At 39.3% G+C, this 23002-nt stretch overlaps 1 protein-coding gene across 2 annotated transcripts in view; it reads right to left on the bottom strand.

Annotated features, from left to right (window-relative positions):
* ABCC1 (ATP binding cassette subfamily C member 1 (ABCC1 blood group)) overlaps positions 1–23002 on the bottom strand; it is a 42359-nt gene that overhangs the window by 16468 nt on the left and 2889 nt on the right. For both annotated transcript variants that reach the window (XM_072349158.1, XM_072349157.1), the window contains exons 2-16: positions 14837–15013; positions 14177–14296; positions 13399–13536; positions 12342–12467; positions 11806–11867; positions 9828–9959; positions 8197–8424; positions 7348–7525; positions 6815–6976; positions 6582–6674; positions 5685–5888; positions 3153–3299; positions 2695–2782; positions 1876–1945; positions 983–1109 (exon numbers count right to left, since the gene is read on the bottom strand). In XM_072349158.1, the coding sequence (XP_072205259.1) occupies positions 983–1109; positions 1876–1945; positions 2695–2782; positions 3153–3299; positions 5685–5888; positions 6582–6674; positions 6815–6976; positions 7348–7525; positions 8197–8424; positions 9828–9959; positions 11806–11867; positions 12342–12467; positions 13399–13536; positions 14177–14296; positions 14837–15013 (2052 nt within the window). The remainder of the gene's footprint in view (positions 1–982; positions 1110–1875; positions 1946–2694; positions 2783–3152; positions 3300–5684; positions 5889–6581; positions 6675–6814; positions 6977–7347; positions 7526–8196; positions 8425–9827; positions 9960–11805; positions 11868–12341; positions 12468–13398; positions 13537–14176; positions 14297–14836; positions 15014–23002) is intronic.

Here is a 23002-nt window from a genome sequence, read left to right as displayed (position 1 = left end):
GTGAGGCTGGCAGTGCTATATACTCTACAAACTGCCTATGGTCACTTTGGAAAGACATAAGACAAATGTGAGCACTTGGGGTAGCACCTCCTAAAATATATTATTTTTTAATCCTCTCTGCAAGTGAATGTAACAAAGCGTGTTGGTGAAAAATAAAAGACTTCAAACGAAACACGATTCCCTAATATAAACTTAGAAGAAACATTTAGTTAGAGAATATTTACACAATTACTGGATGTTCAAAGTCATTACAGCTTTGCTCTTTCATCTATCTGTAAATTATGTTCACCATAAAACAATTTAATATAGAATGTAAGAGTGTTTAACAAATGCATCCCTGCCAAGAGATCTCTGCTAAAAGTAGGGGAAGTTGCTCTTATGTAAGAATGTAACTCGAAAGGAACTTGGCTGTTGCAAAATAATTTGCTTTGAAGCAAAGTTCTATTTTCTCTTGATACCAATAATCAGTTGCTCAGCTCTTACTTTGGTTTTTCCAGAACAATTTTGGAGGTGACCAAACATGCAATATTTTTATTTTATTTTTTAACCAAATGCAACAGATTTGATTTGTTTTTAAATTTAACAGCAGCTTCTCCCACGTTTGGATATGTCTGTAGAGGGGGACAGGTATACCCTTTCCCCTTGCAACTTTCTGATGTTGAAGAAGGTATGACTTAATGATGCTCCTCCTCATCCTGGAGTACATGTAATAGGGTCTCTTTCCCCCATACCTGGCTGCCAGCAAGACTCAACAGAACTTATCCTTGAGCCTTCCACTATTCTGTCTATTTGGCTAAACCTGAAATTGATAGATTTAGGAGTTAATCCTTAACAGTGTGGGCTATGGCATAAATATGGTTGGCCAGGAAACTGAGCCACACATGCATTCATCTGAAAAGCTGCCTTCACATCACTTGCAAACTTGGAAACACTCAGATAAGATCCACAAATAGCTAAGCAGTTTTTCAGACACATCACACACCTTGACAACCACGTAGCCTTCCTTTTTGACCATCTCCCCCAGTAACGCAGACAGCAACGAAGACTTCCCACAGCCAACTTGACCAACAACAGCTATCAGGGAGCCTTCGGGAACGATGAAGTTAATGCTGAAATGAAATGCATGCAATTCAGCCTCACTTGCTGGCATATCCCAGTAGTTAAACAATCAACTGAACAGCCCACATAAAGTCAGATGCAACGTGAACTCGCACTGCAAATGCTGACACACCACATGAACTTAAACTACTCGAAAATACAGTCTTTCTTTCAAAAAGCACACAGCTTTTCTCATAGACAGGAAACAGCACCTTCACATGTAATGAGTCAAAAAGAAAAAAGTCACTTCCAATTTTTCTCTTAAATGTTCTATAAGCAGAAATGTAATACTAACGGTTGCTGCTCAAACAGCATCCTTGTCCTGAAAGACATGCAATTTAAGACCCAAGAAAGAGCAGCCAAGATCAAAGAAAAGTAGAGAGCATAGGGAAGACATGGTACACAGTGCAAATGTAAGGGATAGAAGATGAGGAAACAACCTAACTGCATCACTGCATCCTCTAGATGGAGCTCATCCCATCTGCAGCCTGTAGCAAGAGCTTAACAACTCTGAAGCTTTCCCTCCTTCCATTAAACCTGTTGCTACTCTTTTTTTTTTTTTAATATATATATATTTATATATATGCACACACACATATATGTATATGCATATATATGTAAAATAAATATGGTAAAATAAACATAATAAATTAAGAAAAAATTTCCTTTAAGGGAAAAAAATTCCTTTAAGGAAACAAAGTCTTATGCATTTAGACTTTCTAATCTAAATACAGACAATTTATGATGCAGTAAAACAACAAGGGTACCAATGCTTACCTATTCAGTGTGGGAGGATCTGTTTTGGACCAGCTAAATGTTGCATTCTTTACAACGATGCTTCCTTCAGCTGATAAACAGAAAATATAGTTTTACACAAATGTGAATGCAAGCAGCTAAACTGTATGCTTTGCTTTGGATTATGCCACAGAAGTTGATTTAAGCACACCGAAGTAGATGTATACAGCTACTTCTGTAGCAGAACAAAAAACCACTGCTTACCCAAATCTTGTATTCTGTTTAAAGCAGAATAATAAGCATTAGAATATTAAGCATAACCTCATCAGAAGTTCTGAAGTAGATCCCCCTTCAAGCTCATTTATGTCCTGAACAGCTGTATATAATCAGAGCAGCTAAATACATGTGCTAGATACAGCAAAGCTCACAGTGATGCTCCTTGCACACGATGAACTGGAGGCATGTGCCAGAAATGGGACTCACCCCATTCTCTTTTGAAGGCGCTGAAATGGTTTACAATTCGTTTTCTCCAAAACACTCAGCTCTGGGACAGTTAATTATCAACCTCTTAACTTTCAAGTGAGTACACCTAAAACTGTCTAACAAGTCACTTTTAAAGTGATCAACCATGTCTGGATGCAATCATTCTGTATCTCGGACACAGAAGCTGGGGACAGAAACTGCACCTGAGAACACAGTAGAAACTGTATACAACTTTCATTTTTACAACATCCCTTCTCTGCTTACTGGCTGAAATTAATCAGTGAAATCCACCAACGCGCAGAATATTTGTTACAGAAAACAAGAGACACTGCAAAGCCACCAAAAATTTGCACAAGTTCTTTTGCAAAAGAAACTCACCATTTGTGATGGGACCCCTGATTACGCTGTCTGGATCTAATTCTTCATGAGACAGGAAGACCCGAAGGCGCTTCAAGGAGACACTAGCCTACATTAGAAAGAGACACAAAACTCTTATGCTGCTAATAATATTTAAGAACAGTATTTTACACCATGTATGCATTATATCATTACAACACACTCCTAATCCCTTTTTTTTTTTAAACCATTATGTAGCTTCCTGGGTAGTCAAGCTTGCATTTCCCAGTTATAAGAAATATGGGTGATTTTGGGTACGCTCACCCACCATAACCAAGACTGACAGTTTTGCCTGAACAGCATTCAATATAGAGGAAATGCAAAGTTTATTTTGAGGTGACTGAACCTCACCAACAAATGTTATCTGAGCACACAACTATAGTCCTTCCAACCAGTGACTACTTCTACACAGAAAAGCCTGTTAATGAACAAAATCTTACTTCTACTATGCTGCTGATAACCATAGGAAGTATGTTCAACGGAAACCTGAGAATGTTGAATAAAGCTAGGGATACAAATGCCTTCTGAGCATCCAAGATATTGTTCTCGTCTATTTTGACATACACAGCAAATGTGGACAAGGCAACCTGAAACACAAAGAGTAATGGTTACGATCAGAGCAATGCCTTTTTTAAGCCAGAGGTCTAAAATCAAAGAGTTTATCATTCTGATAAACTCTGTACTCCCACTAACGCCTCCCAAAACAAACATTTGATTTAAATATATTCTTGAGGATTCCAGTGTTCACTTTCTGCACACAGTGAGGGTGAAGCTACAAACATCCCAGGCTCCCTGTGGTTGCACTGCCTGAGAAGGGAAGGAAAGGAACGACAGCCAGCCTTTGTCTCTGCTCTTCTTCACTTCTAAGTCAATCGCAGACATTAGATGAGTAACATACATGGACTGAAAAGCTGGAAATATCCCAGCAATAGCCCATTTTATATTTCTTAGGGACCACCACAACCCAAGACAGCAAAGTACAGCTCTCTTTAACACAGATTTCCTAAGAAATTTTAAATGTTACTGCACTGCAATTATGAAAACTTGTTTTACCTAAACAGTTCACAGCAGAAAAGCTTAAGATTCATTCTGAACAAGAAAATGACAATAAACCATTATCAGCAAGATATACAAATAAAAATAAAAGCCATAATTATCTACATTCTTCAAAATTATGTTGATTAAATTATAATAAAAATGAAGTAAACTAAGTTAAGCCAAAGAAAAACCGCACAATCCTTCCCAATCTCAATATGCCTAATTCCTTTTACATTGTTTTCTTTCATGATAACAATACTCATACCCCTGTATATAACAAGAACTAGCACTCCTTTCTCAAGCTGACACAGGAAAACAAGGTTGTTTAACCACTGGTGACCTCCCTCCTACAAGGCATGAACTAATTAGCTCAAACGCCTACAAAATATCATCAGTATTTATGTTTAAAAACTGACTGCTGTGAAGACAAGCCTTGTCCATCCTACGGTGGCTGACTCAGCTGTGCCTGGTACAGTAGTTTGTTTGTACAGTCCTAAGTTTGGACAATCATATCCCAGCGAGAAAGCCCTCCCACGGAGATCAAAAACACTATAGGAGCCAAAGAATAACTTCAGAAGCAGCATGTCTGCACTCCTGTGCTGTCAGCAACTAGTCCGAAATAGAACTTTATCAGCACAGACAGCACTATGGGAGGTACTGCAAAACGAATAGCTTCCTGACAGCATTATTAAACAATGTAGTGAAGAACCCCGGCCATTGAAACAGGAGAAGTAGAAGAGAAAGTATTTTGCATTTCAAAAGTGCTTTTAAAGTAGGCATGTGCATAATTCTTTAATCAGAAGTTTTTAGAAGAACGTCTATTAAGAATAAAAATCTGGGAAACTGCACATTAAACAGCAGCCTTGCAACAGCAGTAAACCCTTGAGGTTCAGGCCTCTTGCTGCAACAACACGTACTGAAACAAAGCTGCTCATTAGGGGAATTTGTTTTCCCAGACTCTGCAGAACAGCATTATGGAGTCCACCTGTATAGTTTTATTTAGAAACTTCATTTAATAATATAAATATATTAAAACCATCTCAGACTTGTTATAGGAAAGCATTTGCTTAAGAATGCAGCTTATGTTTCCTATCCAGGGCACTGCTTCTTCTGCCTTTCATCATGCCCAGAAAATAATGTAAACACAAAATGCTTGAAGGGAAGGAATTTGAGACTGGAAAGTACATTTAAACATCTTCAATTGGAACAGTACATATTTTATCCTAATGTAGTAATGGCTTCTATTTGCCTCTATGCAGAAGAGCAATGCCCCATTGTTCTAATAGGGTCTGAAGCAATTTTGATGTGATCTCACTCCTCTCTCCCTTTCATTAGTTTGTGGTTAGCTTACATTCAAACACAGCAGAGAGGTTTCACATACCAAGAATACTTTTTAATAAGAAGAATTTAGCGCAGTCCCAGGCTACGCAACAGCTTTACCTCTCCACATTGTTCTTAAATAGATGTGGGGAGAACCCAGGCCACAGGCACACTTTTTGTGCAGTGTTCCATTTGATCAAGGACTCTTATGTGAGGACCTGCTGCTTCCAGAAACATACTGAAATAAGGAAGTCTTACTTCGCTGTCATCCTCAACTACCACCTGGAGGGCGCTGTGCACATAGTAATCTTCTTAATCTGACAGTAGTTTTACTCTTAGGTCCCTTAGTATAACAGTAAAAAATAGTAAGGGAAGACAAGAGGTTTTTATTTTTAAATAATTCAGTCATTAACTCCTGTGATTCATTCAGCTTGGATGCTATTAAGATACAAATAAAACAGAAATGCCTTTTCACAGGGAACTGAAGATAAGAGTTCGGTTTCCTACTACTGCAAAGGTAATTCCTACTTTTCCATTCATTTAAAAAAAAAAGTTCTCAAACACTGTTTTAGAAAACAGAAAAGAGAACAGACCTACAAATTTCTTTTACTTACCAAAAAAGGAGCACAAACCCAAGTGAAGGTACCCACTGCAGCAAGGTAAGCAGATTTTTTTAGGACTTTGAGCTCTTTCTGTCTGATCTCCAATACCTTTTCTCTAAAGGCCAATTCCCAAGCATAAAGTTTTAGAACTTTAATCCCATTAAGAATTTCATTCATCAGCTTAATTCTGTTGTCTTTGCTCTTCATCTGTGCCACCTGAAAACATGGCAATAAATAATTAGAGCACAGCACTTGGCAGGACCACAAAGTTATTAACTTTTATTCTGCAATGGTGAAATTTGCCTCATTATCATCAAAAGCTTACAAACTTCCAAGCAAGAAATCTGAGACACAATCTTAACAAGTAAGTATTCAGAATCACCACAATGTTTTACACCAATCAAAATCACACAACTGAAAATGTACTTTGCATCTAACCTCAGCCCAAGCTTGTTTTTGCTTTGTTTTCAGCACTATCAACAGCCTTCTGATGGTGCACTAAGTCAAAAAGCTTTCTATTCAGCAGTAAGAAGACAGAACATCAGAAAGAAGAAAACCTTTGAAGAAAATATTTTAATGAGGGCTGAGTAAAACCTAAAACAATGTTCTGACTCAGCACCCAGCACAGTTTGCAGGGCTTTTATCAAGACTGCTATCCTAGACAGCTGTTACCTGTGGCAGCATGGCTGTATACTCCTACTTGTCCCATGCAGGAACCAAATGCTGCAGGAAATTTTGTTGGAGAAAACAGCTAAAAGATTTCATTCAAATAAATTACCAACAGTTGAGGGAAACATATTTCACTCAGAAGTGAAGTTTTTACCAGAAAGCATGTAGTAGACTTGTAGAAACAAGTCACAGTAGTACATGTTTCTTAAAATCATTGTCACATACCCAGAAGTCTCTTACCTGATAGGTTTTTGTTTTCATTGCCATCACAGCATTTATGGGAACCAGAAGAATCATGACAGCAACACCTGCCAGTACAGAAGGACCTAAATTCTGAAGAGAAAAACATCTGGTTATTAAAAAAAAAAAGTTTTCACTAAGTACTTGAAGTCTTGAGTCAAACACTTATTGACAGCAGCTCTCTGCAGTCACACCTGTAAGATTAAACAGGAAACAATAGATACAACTCTCACCTGCCACAGTAAGTACAGTGCTAGTATCACCTGGAGAGGCGCTGACCAGATCATGTTTATATATGTAGCCAAGTCCATGAATCTCTGAGCATCCACAGACATCAGATTCACAATTTCACCCACAGTAGAAGTCTTTCTGGCAGAATTTGTGATAACAAGTGCCTGCGTGCAGATTTTTAAAATAAAGAATTTTTTAAAAATTTAAAGTAGACTTTTTTTTCATGATTTTTATTTGCTTTTTGTCTCCTAAATCAAAACTGCCTTACAGAGCAATTAACTTTACAATTACAAGCAATTCACACAATTACAGAATCATAGGGGTTGGAAGGGAAAGGCACCAGAGTTTCAACTAATTAATTTCAAAATTATTTAATTTCCAAACTTTGTATTTATAACTTAGATACTCTTTTACTTCTATTAAAAGTTAGGAGACTCCACTGGGCCATTTCCAAACTACTTGAGTTACTCAGGCTTGAACAGCACACTCACAAAGTCACTGGAGGTATTCTTGCATATTGAAAGGAAGCACTTACCTTTCGATAGATTACACCAACAATTGCTGTTTTGACCCTCATTCCAGTTACAAAGCAAATATGAAAATACTGATGAAGAATCAATGTCTGAAGACACGCACAAACAAACAGCAGCCCTGTATAAAAGTAGCCTTGCCAGTTTGGGGCACTTTTGTTATTTACGAAGTTGATTAGCAATCTGTGGAGAGAAGAATTAGCGCTCTTGACTTATGCAACTCAAAAGGAAGTTTCAAGGTTACAGTGTGATTATTCCAAACATTATGTGGGCCACACAAGTACCCAAAGTGCAAGACTTACATAAAACACTTAAGCTAACTTCTCAGAAACAGGACACAATCTTATACTAGCACTCACTGCTAACAATGTACTCCTTTGAAACAAAAACTTAACATCTTATATGCACAGCATTCCCTGAGCAAAAAGTCTTATATTTCCTCCAGCTAACATGCAGCTACTTAGAGTTGTTTTACTACTTCTCACCTTAAAGTAATACAATCTCTCCTACTGCTTTAGCCCAGTGTTGCAATACATTCTGTGACTTGTGGTTATAAAAACCTTTAGACTTCTGAGCAGTCCCACGGTCATCACAGGTTAGAATCAGACTCTCCTACTGATTATGCTTTTGCCATGCTTTCTTCATGGTGGAAGGGAACTAAATAACATCATGTATCAAATGTTTGACATTATAATTTGAAAACCAATGGACCAAAGTAATCTGTGTGCATGATAATTTGGATGACAGCTGTACCCAACTGATCCAGCTACAGGCAAAGCAGTTTGGTAACTGACTGAAACATCAGCATACTGTCTGCTTACTTTTAATTCAATAATAAAGTAAACAGGTCTTACTTCAAAATTTCTGGGCCTGCAAACATCAAGAGATCATGTGCTGCTTTAAACAGGAAGCTCATGAGAAAATATGGTCCAAAAGTTTTATATAACACCTTGGATAAAGATGCCTCAGAGCTCCTCTGAGATGGTTTTATAATCAAAGCTTCAGCCTCCTCTGTCACTTCACCATTGGAGTCACTTGATTTTTGTTGCTTCTTGGAAGAGTATAACATGTTCAGTGGCTGCCTGAAATAAGAGTTAAAACATACTGAAGGTACACAATGTAACTTTTATATAAGTATAAAGCCAAGTGAAAAATGCACAGTATACAAATGAGACATTTATTTTAACTGTGCCATTTAGCTTCTGATCCTAGCCAACTCACTGGCCTGTGCCTCTTGCATCATTCTTCATTTTAGCAACAGCAAGCATGCCAGCAGTCGTTCACTGCAATTCTTAATAGTATAACTAGCTTTTATTGCCTGTCAACCACCTTTCTTAATTACAGAGCCATAGTTAGATGAACAGACATTCAGAAATAGTCTTCCTCATATGGTTAGCTAATATTTGAGGTGAATCTTTCCTACAGCAGCCTGGGGGAATGAGGAATAGGGCTGTAATCTGCATTAAACTCAAAAAATAAAAAAACAAAAAAACAAAAAAAAAAAGTTATTATTCTAGGATTCAGTACATTGAACTTTCATCAAAATCAAGGCCTCATTGTACCACAAGAGTTAAAAGTCTGCAGTCAGATTTATGCTAAGTCATCCCCAATGAGCTGAATACATCTATTCCGCACATCTGGGTTATGTCAAACTACGTACTTCCGAACTTCTGAGGACAAGCTATATGTAAAAATACACTATGGAAACAAGCAAGTACTCTTCCTTCAATGAAAAGGTACTTCTATTTGATGAAGTAAGAAAAGATGAAAGTAGAATGGAAACTGTAGGCATGCAGTCTTTCTAATTTTAGACATCTTCCTTAGGTGTTCAAGCTCCCTATATGGTCAAAGGAAAGAAAGAAGCTTCTCACTTTACACCCTGAACTGCCCTCCTCAGACTTTACTAACTATAGAGGGAGCTCAAGCTCCTAAATTACATGGCTGAAAGTTGTGAGAAAACATTCCCTTTTCCAGGGGGATTAAATACTCCTATACATTAAAAATTACAATGATCAGCCTTAGATCATGAACAACTAATGCAAAACTCAGTGCAATTCCTCTTGAAAAAGCAGCACAATCCAACTTGTTCCCTACCTTGTATGCATTTAAAGACAAAATTGAGCTTTGCAGAAACAGACTTAGTAATACATGACAAATACTTCCAAGCAAATGCCAAGTAACTTGAATTTTTGAATCTTTATATCTCCAAGGAACCATCATATCTTTTACCACACTCACCTATCCTTGACTCTGGATAGTCTCCCTACTGCGGCAATACAGAGAAACCATGCTGGTAGTATCCAAGCACCAGTATGCTTTACCTTCCCTAGTATTCTCCAGCAGGTGCATCCACACAGTAATTTCGTCCTTCTCAGCATTTCAGTAATACACAGAGAATCCACAAATACTTTAACAAAGTGGTCCTTGACCAACTAGTTGTCATTTCTTAATGAAAGCTTTATCAGTAATAAGATAACTAACTTACCTCTTGGTCTTTGCCCATTCTTTTGCCCAGTTTCTTGACAAACCTGGCACTATCTGCTCAGATGTGTCCTCTTTGTTTAATGACCATAAATCCTTAGCTTCCAGAGGTCTTCGATGGCCCTGAATCATCAACCTGCATTCCATATATTTGAGAATATTAGTATTATGCATACCATAAGTCAGTGGTGCTTACATTCAGCCCCAATACAGAGCCAGCTCTTCACAAAAATGCAGGTAAGAATTGTTACCTGTAGCAACACAGGTCCAGATGTTAAGAAGGTATTTAGTTGCATACAATCTCCTGACCTTTACTATGAGAAACAGGCACCAAAAGAGCTAAGGATTCAGGATACGTCAAACTCAAATTTCAAGGAGAAGAAAATAAAAGGATTAAGTGGTATCTTGAAAATCAGCCAGGTAATTAATATTCTCATGTCTACTAAGTTGCAAAATCTATATTAGCCTTTAATTTTATGAAGCAATTATTTTCATCTGGACAAATTAATTTCAGCTCTGGCCAAGAACCAACCACAAATATATATATGAACAATATTTACCATCTTTCTGTGTTTAAACGCACAATAACATGAGGGCAGAGGTGGATGTTTTGGGTTTAATTGCACACAGCTCAATTAAATTTCTGACCAAGTATACAGGCTGCAAGAAATCGCCAGGCAGCACACAGCACAATACCTGGAAATCTGAGAGACTGATGCATGGTTTTACAAACTGAAAAGCCCTCGGAATTGTTCCAAAGGAATTAAGGATGGCACCTCTAGGAAAGTAATACAGCTGATAGCCCAGCTGAAGTGCCTCTACACACAGAAGGGGAAATAAGCAGGAGGAGCCGGAAACCAAAATGCAATTTGAGAACTATGACCTAATTGCTATTATGAAAACACTGTGGGACAAATCACACAACAGGAACAATGCAATTGAGGGTTACAAGCTTTTTAAAAGAGATAGGCAGAGAAAGAGGGACAGGAGAGTTGTCCTCTATGTTATTAAGTAGACAGATTGCAAAGAGCTACCTCTAAGAAACAGCCATGATCAGGTTAAGGACCAGATCAATACAGGTAAGGGTCTACTAGAGAACTCCTAATCAAGGAGAAGCCTGTTGACGATGCCTTCTTGTTTCAGCTACAAGAAGCATTATGCTTGCAGGTTTTCATACTGATGGGAGAACTTAAACCACCTGGATGGCTCTGGGAATACAATACAACAATCCAGGAGAGTGTTAAGGATAACTAGTCCAGATATAAGACTGATCAGCCAGAGGCGAAGCATGACTGGCCCTGGTGCTTGTCAGTGAACATCATGAAAGAGGTTAAGACTGGAGCCAGCCTGCGCTGTAGTGTCCACACCCTGGCTGAGTTTGTGACCTAGTGAAATATGAGCCTGGCAGAACTCTGAACTTGAGGAGATCAAAATTCCTGATGTTTAAGGAATTACTGGATAAGATCCCCTGGAAAGTTGTGTTCAGGAACAAAGAAATGGAGAAGAGCCGGCATCTCCTTAAGGATGTCTTTCTGAGAGCACAAGAGCTCTCTATCCCCCAGTACATGAAATCAAGCAAGGGAGGCAGGAGGCCAGCATGGCTAAGCAAGGATGATCAAACAGAGGGTAAAGAAGGAAATGCACAGGCAGTGGAATCAAGAAAGTGAGGCCTGGGAAGAGTAAAGGGATGCCGCTCAGACACATAAAACTGAGATCAGGAAAGCCAAGGCACAGATGGAACTGAACCTGGCAAGAGAAGTGAAAAGTAATAAGGGATTCTACAGCATGATTATGAAGGGGGAAAAAAAAAAGAAAAAAAAAAAAAAAAGTTGAAAAATATATCAATTTAATCTGTTTAAAGAACAGCTAGACAAAATAGCCAAAATAAGCACTACATGATTAATGCTAAATTAACCAAGAAAGCAAGATTCTAAGATACCATGTAATTCTAACTGATACTTTGTGTATCATGTTGGACTTACCCAGTGATCCACCAGAAGGTGATTCTTGACAGGAAAGACGCACTAAACTCTGGACACGGTTTCTAAAGGAGAGAAAAAGAAATCAACCCACATATAAACATAACAGCAACAGGGACATCAGAAACAAATCAACCAGAAAAGATGCTTCTGAATTATTGCTTTCCTTCCCAAAATATTATATTTGTCATTTATGCTGTTAAGAACTTGTTTAAAACAAATAATAAAAACAAAACAGGGAAGTCTAGCTTCAACGTTGTCACAGAAATAGAAGTGTACCCTATCAGTAAGGCATAAATAGTCTATGGAATGCTATAAAACAGCATAGGCTTATCTATATTAATACAAGGAATGTTATCCTGAAAGCACAAATGTGTTACTTGGTTACAGTTAGCATTATTAAAGAAAGGCTCAACTGCACTGTTCTGGTACATAAGGGTTAAGATTCCATCAAAACAAACACACAAGTAATGACTGAAAAGCAAAACAAAGAGAAACCAAATATCAATTTATTATTTCAAATAAGACTTCACACTTACAGGATCATTTACTGCCTCAGAAAACAAAGGCGGTTTTTCTGGAAAACAACATAGTATGAGCTGTACAAGTAACAGGATGAAGTAGGTGCAGAAAGTGACGTAACGAAATGCATCCACCTCAGTGTCCTGCAAAGGAAGGTAATTTTGCAATTAAAGGGCTGAGGGAATTCCTTAAAGCATTTCAACATAAAAGAGATCGTGACAGTAAACTCCGCAAACCACATAAATATTATACTAGCACCCCACCCCTGCAAATTAAAGTCAACATCTGTTTTGGAAAAGGGAAGGCAAAAACAGAGGAGAAGGTGAAGTTTATCATATATGGAGCCTCACAGCTTTCTGTTTTCACTCAGTCAGTGCCACAAACATGCAAGCATAAACTTCTGTCATTAAGTGCTCCTTAACACTTATGTTGTATCAACACAACATGCCTCAATTTGACATCAAAGTATTCTGCAGAAGAGCAAGGCACTTATGCGTTGGATGGAATGGAGTTTCCAAAGAAAAATGGTAAGCATAAATCAAATAATAATGGTTAATAACAACAATAATAATCAGAGCAGTAATATTTACATCACAGTTTGTGATGGGACTGATACATAGAGCACACTCCTGAGAAATCAAAGGAGGGAGGAACACAGATAAAAGAGAAAACCCACTCACAGCAACTAGACAAAAACTAGCTTCAGGTTCTCAAAATTCTCAAAATATGGTTTAAGGGTTTCAAGAAGGAAAAATGATATGTTGTTTGCAGGCAGCTCTATAATTAATCTGCCATTTGAAGTGTACTCAAGCAGAGAGAACCCCTCTATGGAGCGGCTAGCAGAATTTTCTTGGCAACTGTCACTGTAGTAAGATCACTGTGAATTTCTTTAACATTTCAAAACCTGAAAAACAAGGCCATTAAGTCTTTGCTTGTTTTATTTTCATAACCCAAGGAATGAAAGCACATTGAATGGATCATTAACTGACTTGACTGGCGTAATTAGCAAACAACTACTTTATTACTGCAGTTTTCAAGGTTATTTTCAATTGAATGAGGCTAGCAACCACTTACTGTATTTAAGGCAAGCATAATTTTGGATCTAAAAATTACTGTGGCACATAGCACTGAGATGAGCCAGAAAATCATCATCACGCCTGAAGACTGTACTCCTTTCATTCTTTCATGTTGTATCAAAAACGTGGCAAGCAACTGTTGGCAAAAAAGATAAACGTATTTGTAATAGAAGTTTTAAAACAACACATTACACATATGGAAAGTAGAATGCATTCATTCAGCATTTCATGTCCAATTTCCTCCAGGTTTTTATTGTTCTCCCCCAAAACATACCAGGTATAATCACCACCATTTTGTGCCCTGATAAATGTAAGATAACTGCTAATAAACAGCAGGGTATTTCCCTTGAAACTGACATTGCAGAGATACTGTAGAGAAGGAAGACAGTGCTTAGCAAGGGTACAAAGAGGTTGAAGGTGACACCTGCGTGCCTTGTGTGACGTTTTAGGACCACACCATCAAACCTAAAAGGCACTAAATGCCCCACACAGGAAAGTTTGTAGCAAGTTCATAACAGCTTCAAAAAACTTCTTTGAAGTTCATTGAAACTTGTGTTATCTGGATTCTATTAGTCCTCCCAACTTGATTCTTCCACCCTAAGCCTGAATCAAGTTACTAAGTGAAGAATAGGTCAAGCCTACTAAAATAAAGCAGGATAATTAGCACTGGCTTGTGTGTTGACAGGCAACACACCGAACAAAGCTAGGACAGTTTTTGTTTTGCACGTTACTGCTTAAGCCTTTGGGTCACCAAAGGATGTAACAGAAGAACTTACCATTGTTATACCCAGCACAGTAGGGCTAATGAGAAAAAATGGAGCTCGAAAAATATTTCTTTCCCAGAAAGAGTAGAAAAGGTCTGCCCAGCAGACTATCCACAGTATTAAGCCCAAAGCCTGCAATACAAAAGCGTGTTTTATACATGAGTTCACACAGATCAGGCAGCACAACATGAACACTACATACAATAGGCTAATGAAAGAGAAGCCACATTGAGATCACCTCTTTTGGACAACCCTTCTAAACAGCAACACACATGAAAGAATAATTTGGTTTTACCTACTGAATCCCACTAACATGAAAGAAGTTCGTTAACTTTCTGTATCATACATCTGAGTTGCCTCAAAACAGTCTGCTCTAGCTGGCCTTAGAAATGACTTTAACAGCTTTCTTGATACATCAGTTTAAGAAAGCAAGAGATAAAACACAACACTCAGAAATCAAGCACAAGTAGAAGTAAATTACAGTTGAACTGGGCACACAGGTAGAAACTGATGTTCAACAAAAAAATAGTTGTGCTACGTCTAAAAATAAAAAATCAAAATTGAATCAAGAGAACCAGAATCACATAATGGTTAAGGTTGGAAGAGACCTCTGGATGTCATTGGGTTCCACCCACCTGGCCTAACAAATAATGATTTGAAGGAGTCACATACCGTTTTGGCTTTGTTGAGGACTGACATTTGAATGTAACCCCTGTCATGATAACGAAGATATAGAAAGTACACTGGGAAGCAGACCCACAAGTAAATACAAGGGACCCAGACCAAGACTGTGTTCTGAAAGCACTGGGTGAAGTCTGGATTTTCTGTGTGCCATGTTAGATTCCAATCCTGGGGAGGAAAAAAAAACAAAAACAACAGCAGTTAAGCAAAAGCAATCACTGAACTCAGTTTTAAAAAGAAAAAAGAAGAAATAAAGAAAAAATATGGCCGTCTTACTCTGTAATCTATTGTGTGCTTATTTGTACTTGTACTAGCTCTGCACTGAGACAACTATACACGTACAAATAACCAAATTTAGTTGTGGAAGTATTATCTGGCACACAGTAGGAGCGAATAGAATGAGATAACGTCACTGCTTGCAGAACAGCCTCACAAATCCAAAGTTGTATGCAGCAAATCCACTTGTGAGCTTCTGGTAATTCATAAGAACAGCACGCAGAAAGAAGCAGCAGGCTCACCTTTGGAGCATATTTACCACCCAGCAACAATAAGATGTACATCAGTACAATTAATCACTTCCCTACTTCTCTCAACAAAGAAAATCTTCCATATGATCAAAGCAAAACTGGCTTACAGTAATGACAATGTGACCACTGTTCCCATTACTGGTACAAGGGCATGATGGCAGACTAAGCAGTAAATCTATCTTTGATGCTGTATTTATTATTGGCATCTTCCAGTAGTGCAGTACTCACCAGGCAAAGCACACCCTTTTTAGAAGAAACACATCCAAGACAAGAAGACACCTGCCCAAGACCTCTTTAACTACAGTGTCCTTTACAGCATTTTTTCAGGCAGCTGCAAAGCTTGCAACTGCACCAAGCACCAGCACCACTGCTGGGGCTTAACTGCAGTAATCTCCCTTATCAGTAAGAGCCTGAGCACGTCACAAAAACAAATGCTACTATCAACATTTTACAGATGAGGAAACAGAGCCAAAAGGAACTGTGGCGCCTGCTCGCTTTGTTCCAACATCAAAGATGGAAACATCCCAGCACTCAGAATCACCTCACTCATCTCAACTGGATAAACACTATTAAAATAGAGGAAAACAGAACGAAAAAGAAGATATCAAATGCAACGTTTTCAAGTAGGTTTCCCTTTAACTGCAGCCGTTTTCTATGAAGGTGATAATTTCTACCCTTTTTTCCTCCCTTCATAAACATATTTTGAAAACATTGAAACAAAAGTATTTTCCTCCTGTTTTCTGTCAGAATCTTTCTTGGCTGGATACAGCAGACAACATACACAGCTGTTATTTTTCCCCTGCAATCTTTTCATTTCGTATCATTCCTTTCGGTTAAAAAAAGAAAAAAGAACAAAAAAAAAAAACAACTGATCTTCAACCTAAATACAGCCAGTTCCCAGAAATTAACAGTGGTAAAACACAAAACCGCCCAACTATGTTTTAGTTTGCAGGCACGTAAGCCATTCGTACAAGGGCTGCAGCTGTAAAGGTTGTGGCTGAGTCACAGGCTTATTAAGTTCCCCAGTTGCAAACCATCATTAGAAATTTCAGCTGAGTCATCCTTACTTTTCACCACCACATGAACCATTTTTCAGCTTCCTAAATCCTGTCTGCTCAGCATAATAGCCAGGAAAAAAAAGTCTCATGACTCTACAAGAACAGTTTGCAATTCACAAATTGACACAGTTAATAAGATTATACAAGAACACTGATCGGCTTTAAAATAAATAAATAAATAAATAAAATAAAAAAGAAATGTGACATATTATTTACGTTGTAATATTGTTGTTATTTTTAAGACCTACAGTCTTTAAGAAAGCAACTTCTTCCTTTTCTTGCGTTTTAAAATGCCTGCTGTAGAATGAATCAGGCTGGAAAGGACAGCAGTGAGCGCAGATGTCACTACCATTTGGCTAAGTGAAAGAAAGACATGGTGTACACATAACGACTGTGCACATTGGATACATATATTTTTTAATGTCCCCCAGTCACTCTTCAGTTCACTGGACATTTACATTTGCAATTGAAGTGCTTCTGCCTGACAGACAAAGGTGAGAAGCAGTGGTATTTCAGGACTGAGAACAAAAAGCTGGGATGACGAAGCAGACTGGGCTGAGTACTGCAAGAGCTTAACAGCTACAGCAACTTCAACGTGAATTCTTTACACTCTTCCAAGATTTGATCCAGAGGCTGTTGGTATCCAATGGGAACTTGCTTAGCTTAAATACACCATACTCAAATATGCTATATACCATGGAAAAGAGATGCCTATACACAGCTGAGGTGCAGAACTCCTTCAATTCAACATACATTTCAGGTGACAAAAGGTGAAGAAATCATGCGGGATGAGAGACTCTCTCTTGTGTAGTAGCACAAACAAGAAAAGACCTATGCATCAAATACGTTCTGCTAAGGTCTAATATGCACATCAAATATCATGCAGATTGACCCACACAAGCTGAGGGCTTCTTTGAGGGCACACTGCTCTGCCCATCTCCAGACTGGGGACTGTCAGGAGACATATCTGAAACAGACTCCCCAAGTCTGAACTGAGGTGTTCAGTGGGTAGAGTCAAGAAGGATTTCTTGACTTGTACTTGAGGGTCCACTTGTTCAGGTTTACACAGCAAGGCTCTGGCACAGCTGGGAAGCGGAAGGTGTGGCCTCTGTGAGAAAAGCCAAGAAGCTGCTGCAAGGCAGATAAGAGCCAGCCGCAGTCGACTCTTGTCTGGAGACACACCACTAGCCAGAGCTGAGCCACATGTGAGGCTGGTTGTGCCTCTGAAAGAGCAGATTTAAGAAAGGGAAATCTGCTGTCGACCAGCAGCTGGGTGAGAGCCGTGAAATAAGTAGCTTTGCAGCCCCCAGGGTCAGAGCAGGAGGACAGGAGATACTCCAACCATGAACCAGAAGCCCACAGTGGAGCATGCTGTCCCCATACAGCCCACGGGCACTGCACTGTGCAGATATCCATGTGCAGTGAAGGAGGAGCTCAGGATGGCACAGGAGGGCTGGAGGAACTGCCACTCATGGGAAACTGTGCTGGAGCAGTTCCTGAAGGATGGGCCCCCCCCGGTACAGACACACATTGGGGCAGTTCTAGAAGTCCATATGGGATCAGTCTGGGAAGGACAGCATCCATTGGAAGGGGAGAAGGACCCCATGCAGAGCAAGGCCTGAGTGACCATGGAAGAGCAGCACAAAGTGTTACAGACTGACCTCCATTCCCCTGTACTGCTCAGGGGGAGGAGGTGGGATGGGCAGGGAGGCAGTTTTAATTCACTTTAGCCCGTTAGCAATAGGTGGTACATTACATTAATCTCCTTTACACTGAGAAATGTTTTGCTCCTGACAGTGATTAGTAAGCAATCTCCCTGCCCTCATATATACCCACAAGCTTCTTTTCCTTTTCAAAGGAAAGGCATACTCTAAATTCTGCATGGAGGATACACCAGCGTTATGACATTCAATGCAAGCTGGAAGGCACGTCACTCACATCGTGAGACCAACATGTACACAAATTACTGCAGTACTACAGGTACACGAGCCTAGACTAGTCCTGCCACTTCACACTGCTGCTTCTCTCTTGTTTTACATAAGCCAAGTTCACAAATTGTTTTTCTTCCAGCACAAGACAAAATTCTGTAAAAAATCAAAGCAGTAAAACCTTTGTATGTAGCATTCAATAGAACTTAATTAGCAAAACTGATGCTTTTCTGCGACTCAACTATTAGAAGTGATTTTAGCAAGCCCTATTGAAGCACTAAGTTTTCATTTCTTACTATTTTTCACTCTGATCGATCATCTAATGCTTCTATTTTAAAGAGAGCATCAAGTGACAGGGGTCCAAGTACGCATTAAAAGCTCTACACAAACCAGCAGCCTCCTGCAATGCAGTAGGAGGAATAAAAAAAAAGCTGTTTAGTTCTACAGTTACCGTGTTGTATAATTTGGAAGCTACTTTACACTGAACCATGACCTCAGGCTCTCACAGCAGAAGTCACAGAGATTCCTGCTAGTTTCTTGGTGGATGCTGGGAGAGAACATCAGCTGTAGGCTCACTTTCAGTCTACTCCACGAAACCCTCATCCCAGGTCCTGTGGTTTCATTGGCTGTTTTCTTTTTAAAATCCCTTGGCAAATTTAAAGTTTACCAGAGAAGCAAATGGGTATTTTTTAAAATCCTCTGACCTATTTCTCAGTTTTCATTTTAGAAAGTTTTCGTTTCCATCATGAGCACCGCGGCTGAAAAAAAACCAATATCAGGCCACAAAAGTTTTGTGCCAAATAACGCATTTTCTCCTATAGCACAGAATGGTTCCATATTACATTTCAAGTGAAATCCTCCATCTCCAAGAAGAATACAAAAAATGCTTAACATCCCCTGCAATCGCATGGATCTATTCAGAATTAAAACACTTATTTAACGGTGCTTAATCCCAAGGAAAACAAAGTACAAGCTTCATTAATTCCCATCTAGAATGTCAGGAACAGGCCAGTTAGAAGCACTGGCAGTAGGGCTGCGAGATCAAGTTGAGACACAAAGGATCAGTTATTCAGCTGCTGCTGGGGGGAGGAGGAGTACAGGCAAGCTGTGTGCCCAAAGCATGCCCGGGCTCAAGAGTGAGAGTTTGACACTTGTCAGGACCCTGTGCCTGGCATTCTCCCTCCTGGCAGCCAGGAAAGGCTGCTAACTGAGCAGCCACCCACCTGTTCTCACATCAATAATCCTATTTGACCAACAGCACATTTTACAATTCTCATTAGCAGAAATACAGAGACCAACATTGCTCAGTTTCGCGCCTGCTGTGCACAGATGTGCAAGAGGTGCAGGCCGCCAGCCAGAGTTAATATCACCTGTACGAACCAGAAGCAACTAAAACTAAACTTTTCTATGCACATACGTAAAAAACAAGATTTCAGAACTACACTGGAACCTTAATATCAAACAGCAGATTCCCTGCCTGCCTATCCCCACACTGTTTCTTGATCTGACTAAGCATGCAGCATCAGAAGAGCCACCATTAGCAGACCAGTGATGAAAAAAGGACCTCTCCCGTTAAAGCTGTCTTAGAAGGAACCCTGAACTTGTTCTGCAGGTACTTGATATCACCATTCTTCATCAAAACAAACAGCAAACATGGTAACACTTGGCTGTGCTAAAAACAGATAAGGAAAACCAACAACTGAAGTGTCCCGATTTTGCAATAGATTAGAAGGAGGCCTATTCTATAGTCACAAACTTCAAAAAGCTCTTCAAAGTTATCCAGTTTGTCAAGTAACTTTCATTAAATTCAGCCTTAGAAATTATAAAGAACAACTGAAATAATGTTCTCTAAACACACTCAAATTATCTTTATTAGATCTTTTATTATTATCTTTATGCTGACATTTACATTCCACTGTCAGAGCGTGGACCGAGGCTCAACATTTCTTTAAGGCAGCACATTTAGACTAAAGCCTACAAGCACAAATAAATACACGTGACCTTCACCAGCATAACATTCACTGTCCAGGGCTCAGATCAACTCACAGGAGGTGAACAAGGTGACGGGTTGATAAAAAAAAAACAATCAACAGATATTGAGACAAAAAATATTTACTCCAGAATTCTCCAAAATGCAGCAGATACAGCCACAGCCATTTGTGACATTGCAACTGCAGCTCTCATGTATGCCCAGCAAAATTCACAGGAATGATCCTAACAGCAACAAAACCAAATACTAACACGGCGCTACAAGCAACCATCACAAACGTCCTTCTATTTACAAGTTTATAAATCCTTTAAAAACACTATGCACACCACATCCAAATTATGTGGACCGAGTACTGCTTGCACCAGTGGATCCTGTGCTTCTAGAATCAATTCCACCTCTCCACCTTCACTCGTCCATTCCTTCAGTTTCTTGTAACATTATCTACTAGAAAAGATTTTAACAATAATTTCTCAGCAGCAATTGCTTGCATCACACAGATCTGATTTACCAACGTAGTTCACCAATAAAGCTCCTGCCTCCCAGTCCTGGTGCCTGCGGCTCCTTCTTCAAATCTCAAGGAATAGCATTTCCTGTTGTTAACAATGAGTTGAAATCCCTTGTAATATATAGCACATCATCAGCTGAAACTACGTGTGCAATGGCAGGAAAACAGCACAGTTTGCCTTTGTTTCCCTTTAGGCTAAAAGAAGCAGTTGGTGCCAATAGCTTGACAGAAAAGGGAGCATTTGCACTTGTGGAATTTCCAAGCCAAAAAGCCTCTGGAACATGGCATTATTTTTGTGGGTTGGATAAACTTATCACAGATTTCATCAGCAGCAGCTGGAAATTTAAAATATTTCTCTAGATGCAATGCTTCTAGTGTACCGTGAAACACTGTTCAACTATGTGACAATAAATTATTGCCTACCAATGACAATTTCGGAATCAAAAGGGCAGCATTTATCTATCTGTACATTTTCAAAATGAAATCTATCTAATAGGATGCAGGAAAAGAAAAACAATCCTGTTAGCACCTCCTTTCTGTTGTTGTTGTTTAATAAACTGTATCTGAAGCTCCCACAGGTGCAAACAGTGAGAGGGAAAGAAAAGTAATGCAAGGATTTCTAATTCTATTAAAAGTAAGGGAAAGGTCAGTCTCCTGAGGACAGCTTTTTCGAGATGTGACCCAGAATGACTCCAGTGCAACCCGGGTTAACCTCCCTTCAGTCTGAGTATAGCACAAACTCTCTGCAAACTGCACCGTGACTGCTGGGAACAGCACGACTTACCCTGGGGTTTAAATCTTTTAAGCAACCTTGAGACAGTCACACTAAAATGACAGCCATAAAATGACAGACAATCTGTTATGGAAATTGCTAGCTAAAATACAGCATCAGGCTTCATTTTCCTGTACCTCCCCTAAGCCAATCAACCCTGAATCAACAAAGGTAATTTTAATTCCTATGAAAGCAACCACCACCAAGACTCATTTTTCAGGCTTAAACGTGAGAGAGCCGTCAAGTTACATCTGGCTTTCGTCACTGGATGAAGCCACAACCGAGCAACCAGAGCCTGCCAATTAGCTGCTAATTATAATAAAGGCACCATCTTGTGTAAAGGCTTTAACCTTCTGCTCCTCCTCTGTCGCAAATCCTGCCCACACGTGACCTTTTTAGGTCAGGAAATGCAGGTACTTTATGACCTGCGTACTCATTTAAATTCTTCACATGGAGGTTTTCAGTTGATCAAGTTGATTCCTTTATCATTTAAAGGGAAAACTTAAACTCACAGCTTTGAACCAAGCGCACACCAGCACCACCCCCAGCTGCCTTCCTGCTCTGCCACAAACACCCTGAAGTACAATCCAACTACAACCAACTCCAGACAGTAATTACTACAAGATACAACCTGTGCCTTCAAACGGCACTAAGGAAACCCATGCAGAAATAGCCAGTGTGAAGAAGGGTTTGAAAACCAAGAAGTCTTATTACTAACCTAAACTAAGTAAAAACTCTGCCTCCACTTGAGCACCAATCTCTTGTTTTCTGTAACTTAAGACTACATATCCCTGCAAGAACATCGCTTTTTATTCTCCCTGTTTTTCCAAATCACACATCGATTGTCTTTGTGAATAACTTAGACTTGTGTGTGTGATATGCATCTATCGTACTGCTTTATGCCAGCTATTATTTGTATTTAACTTCCTTATTCTTCTGTGCCTTTTGTTTACCACTAAGATATCACTGACCTCCCACTCAGATAAGCCTGGAAGAAGAGAACAAACTCAAAAATTAAAAGCAAATGAAGCCTGTTAAGTATGAACCACAGACACACACCTGCATCCAGGCTCACTAAGCTATCTCTGCCTACCTGCCCAACTTTATGTGACAGCTTGAATGCAGCTAGCTCACATTGGATAGCCACACCAGCACCCTCCTATGGCACACCCCTGCTGTTATGTGAGCTATCTCTGCTTATAAAAATGCGTTACTGATACGTTACAAAATAATGATCTTATCTGCCCAGAGTTACTTCCTAGGTTATGTTATGCTTTAGGAAATGCACTGAAGATATCCACAGTGCAAAAAGCTTTGGGACTCAAGAGATGTACTGATTTACCACTTAGCTAATACGTGACAGCATGAGCCCCAGAA

This window comes from Excalfactoria chinensis, chromosome 14 (genome assembly GCF_039878825.1).
Source record: "Excalfactoria chinensis isolate bCotChi1 chromosome 14, bCotChi1.hap2, whole genome shotgun sequence".
NCBI classification, from domain to species: domain Eukaryota; kingdom Metazoa; phylum Chordata; class Aves; order Galliformes; family Phasianidae; genus Excalfactoria; species Excalfactoria chinensis.
Note: the sequence above shows the minus strand (reverse complement) of the source record. Positions and strands in the feature narration are given on the sequence as shown.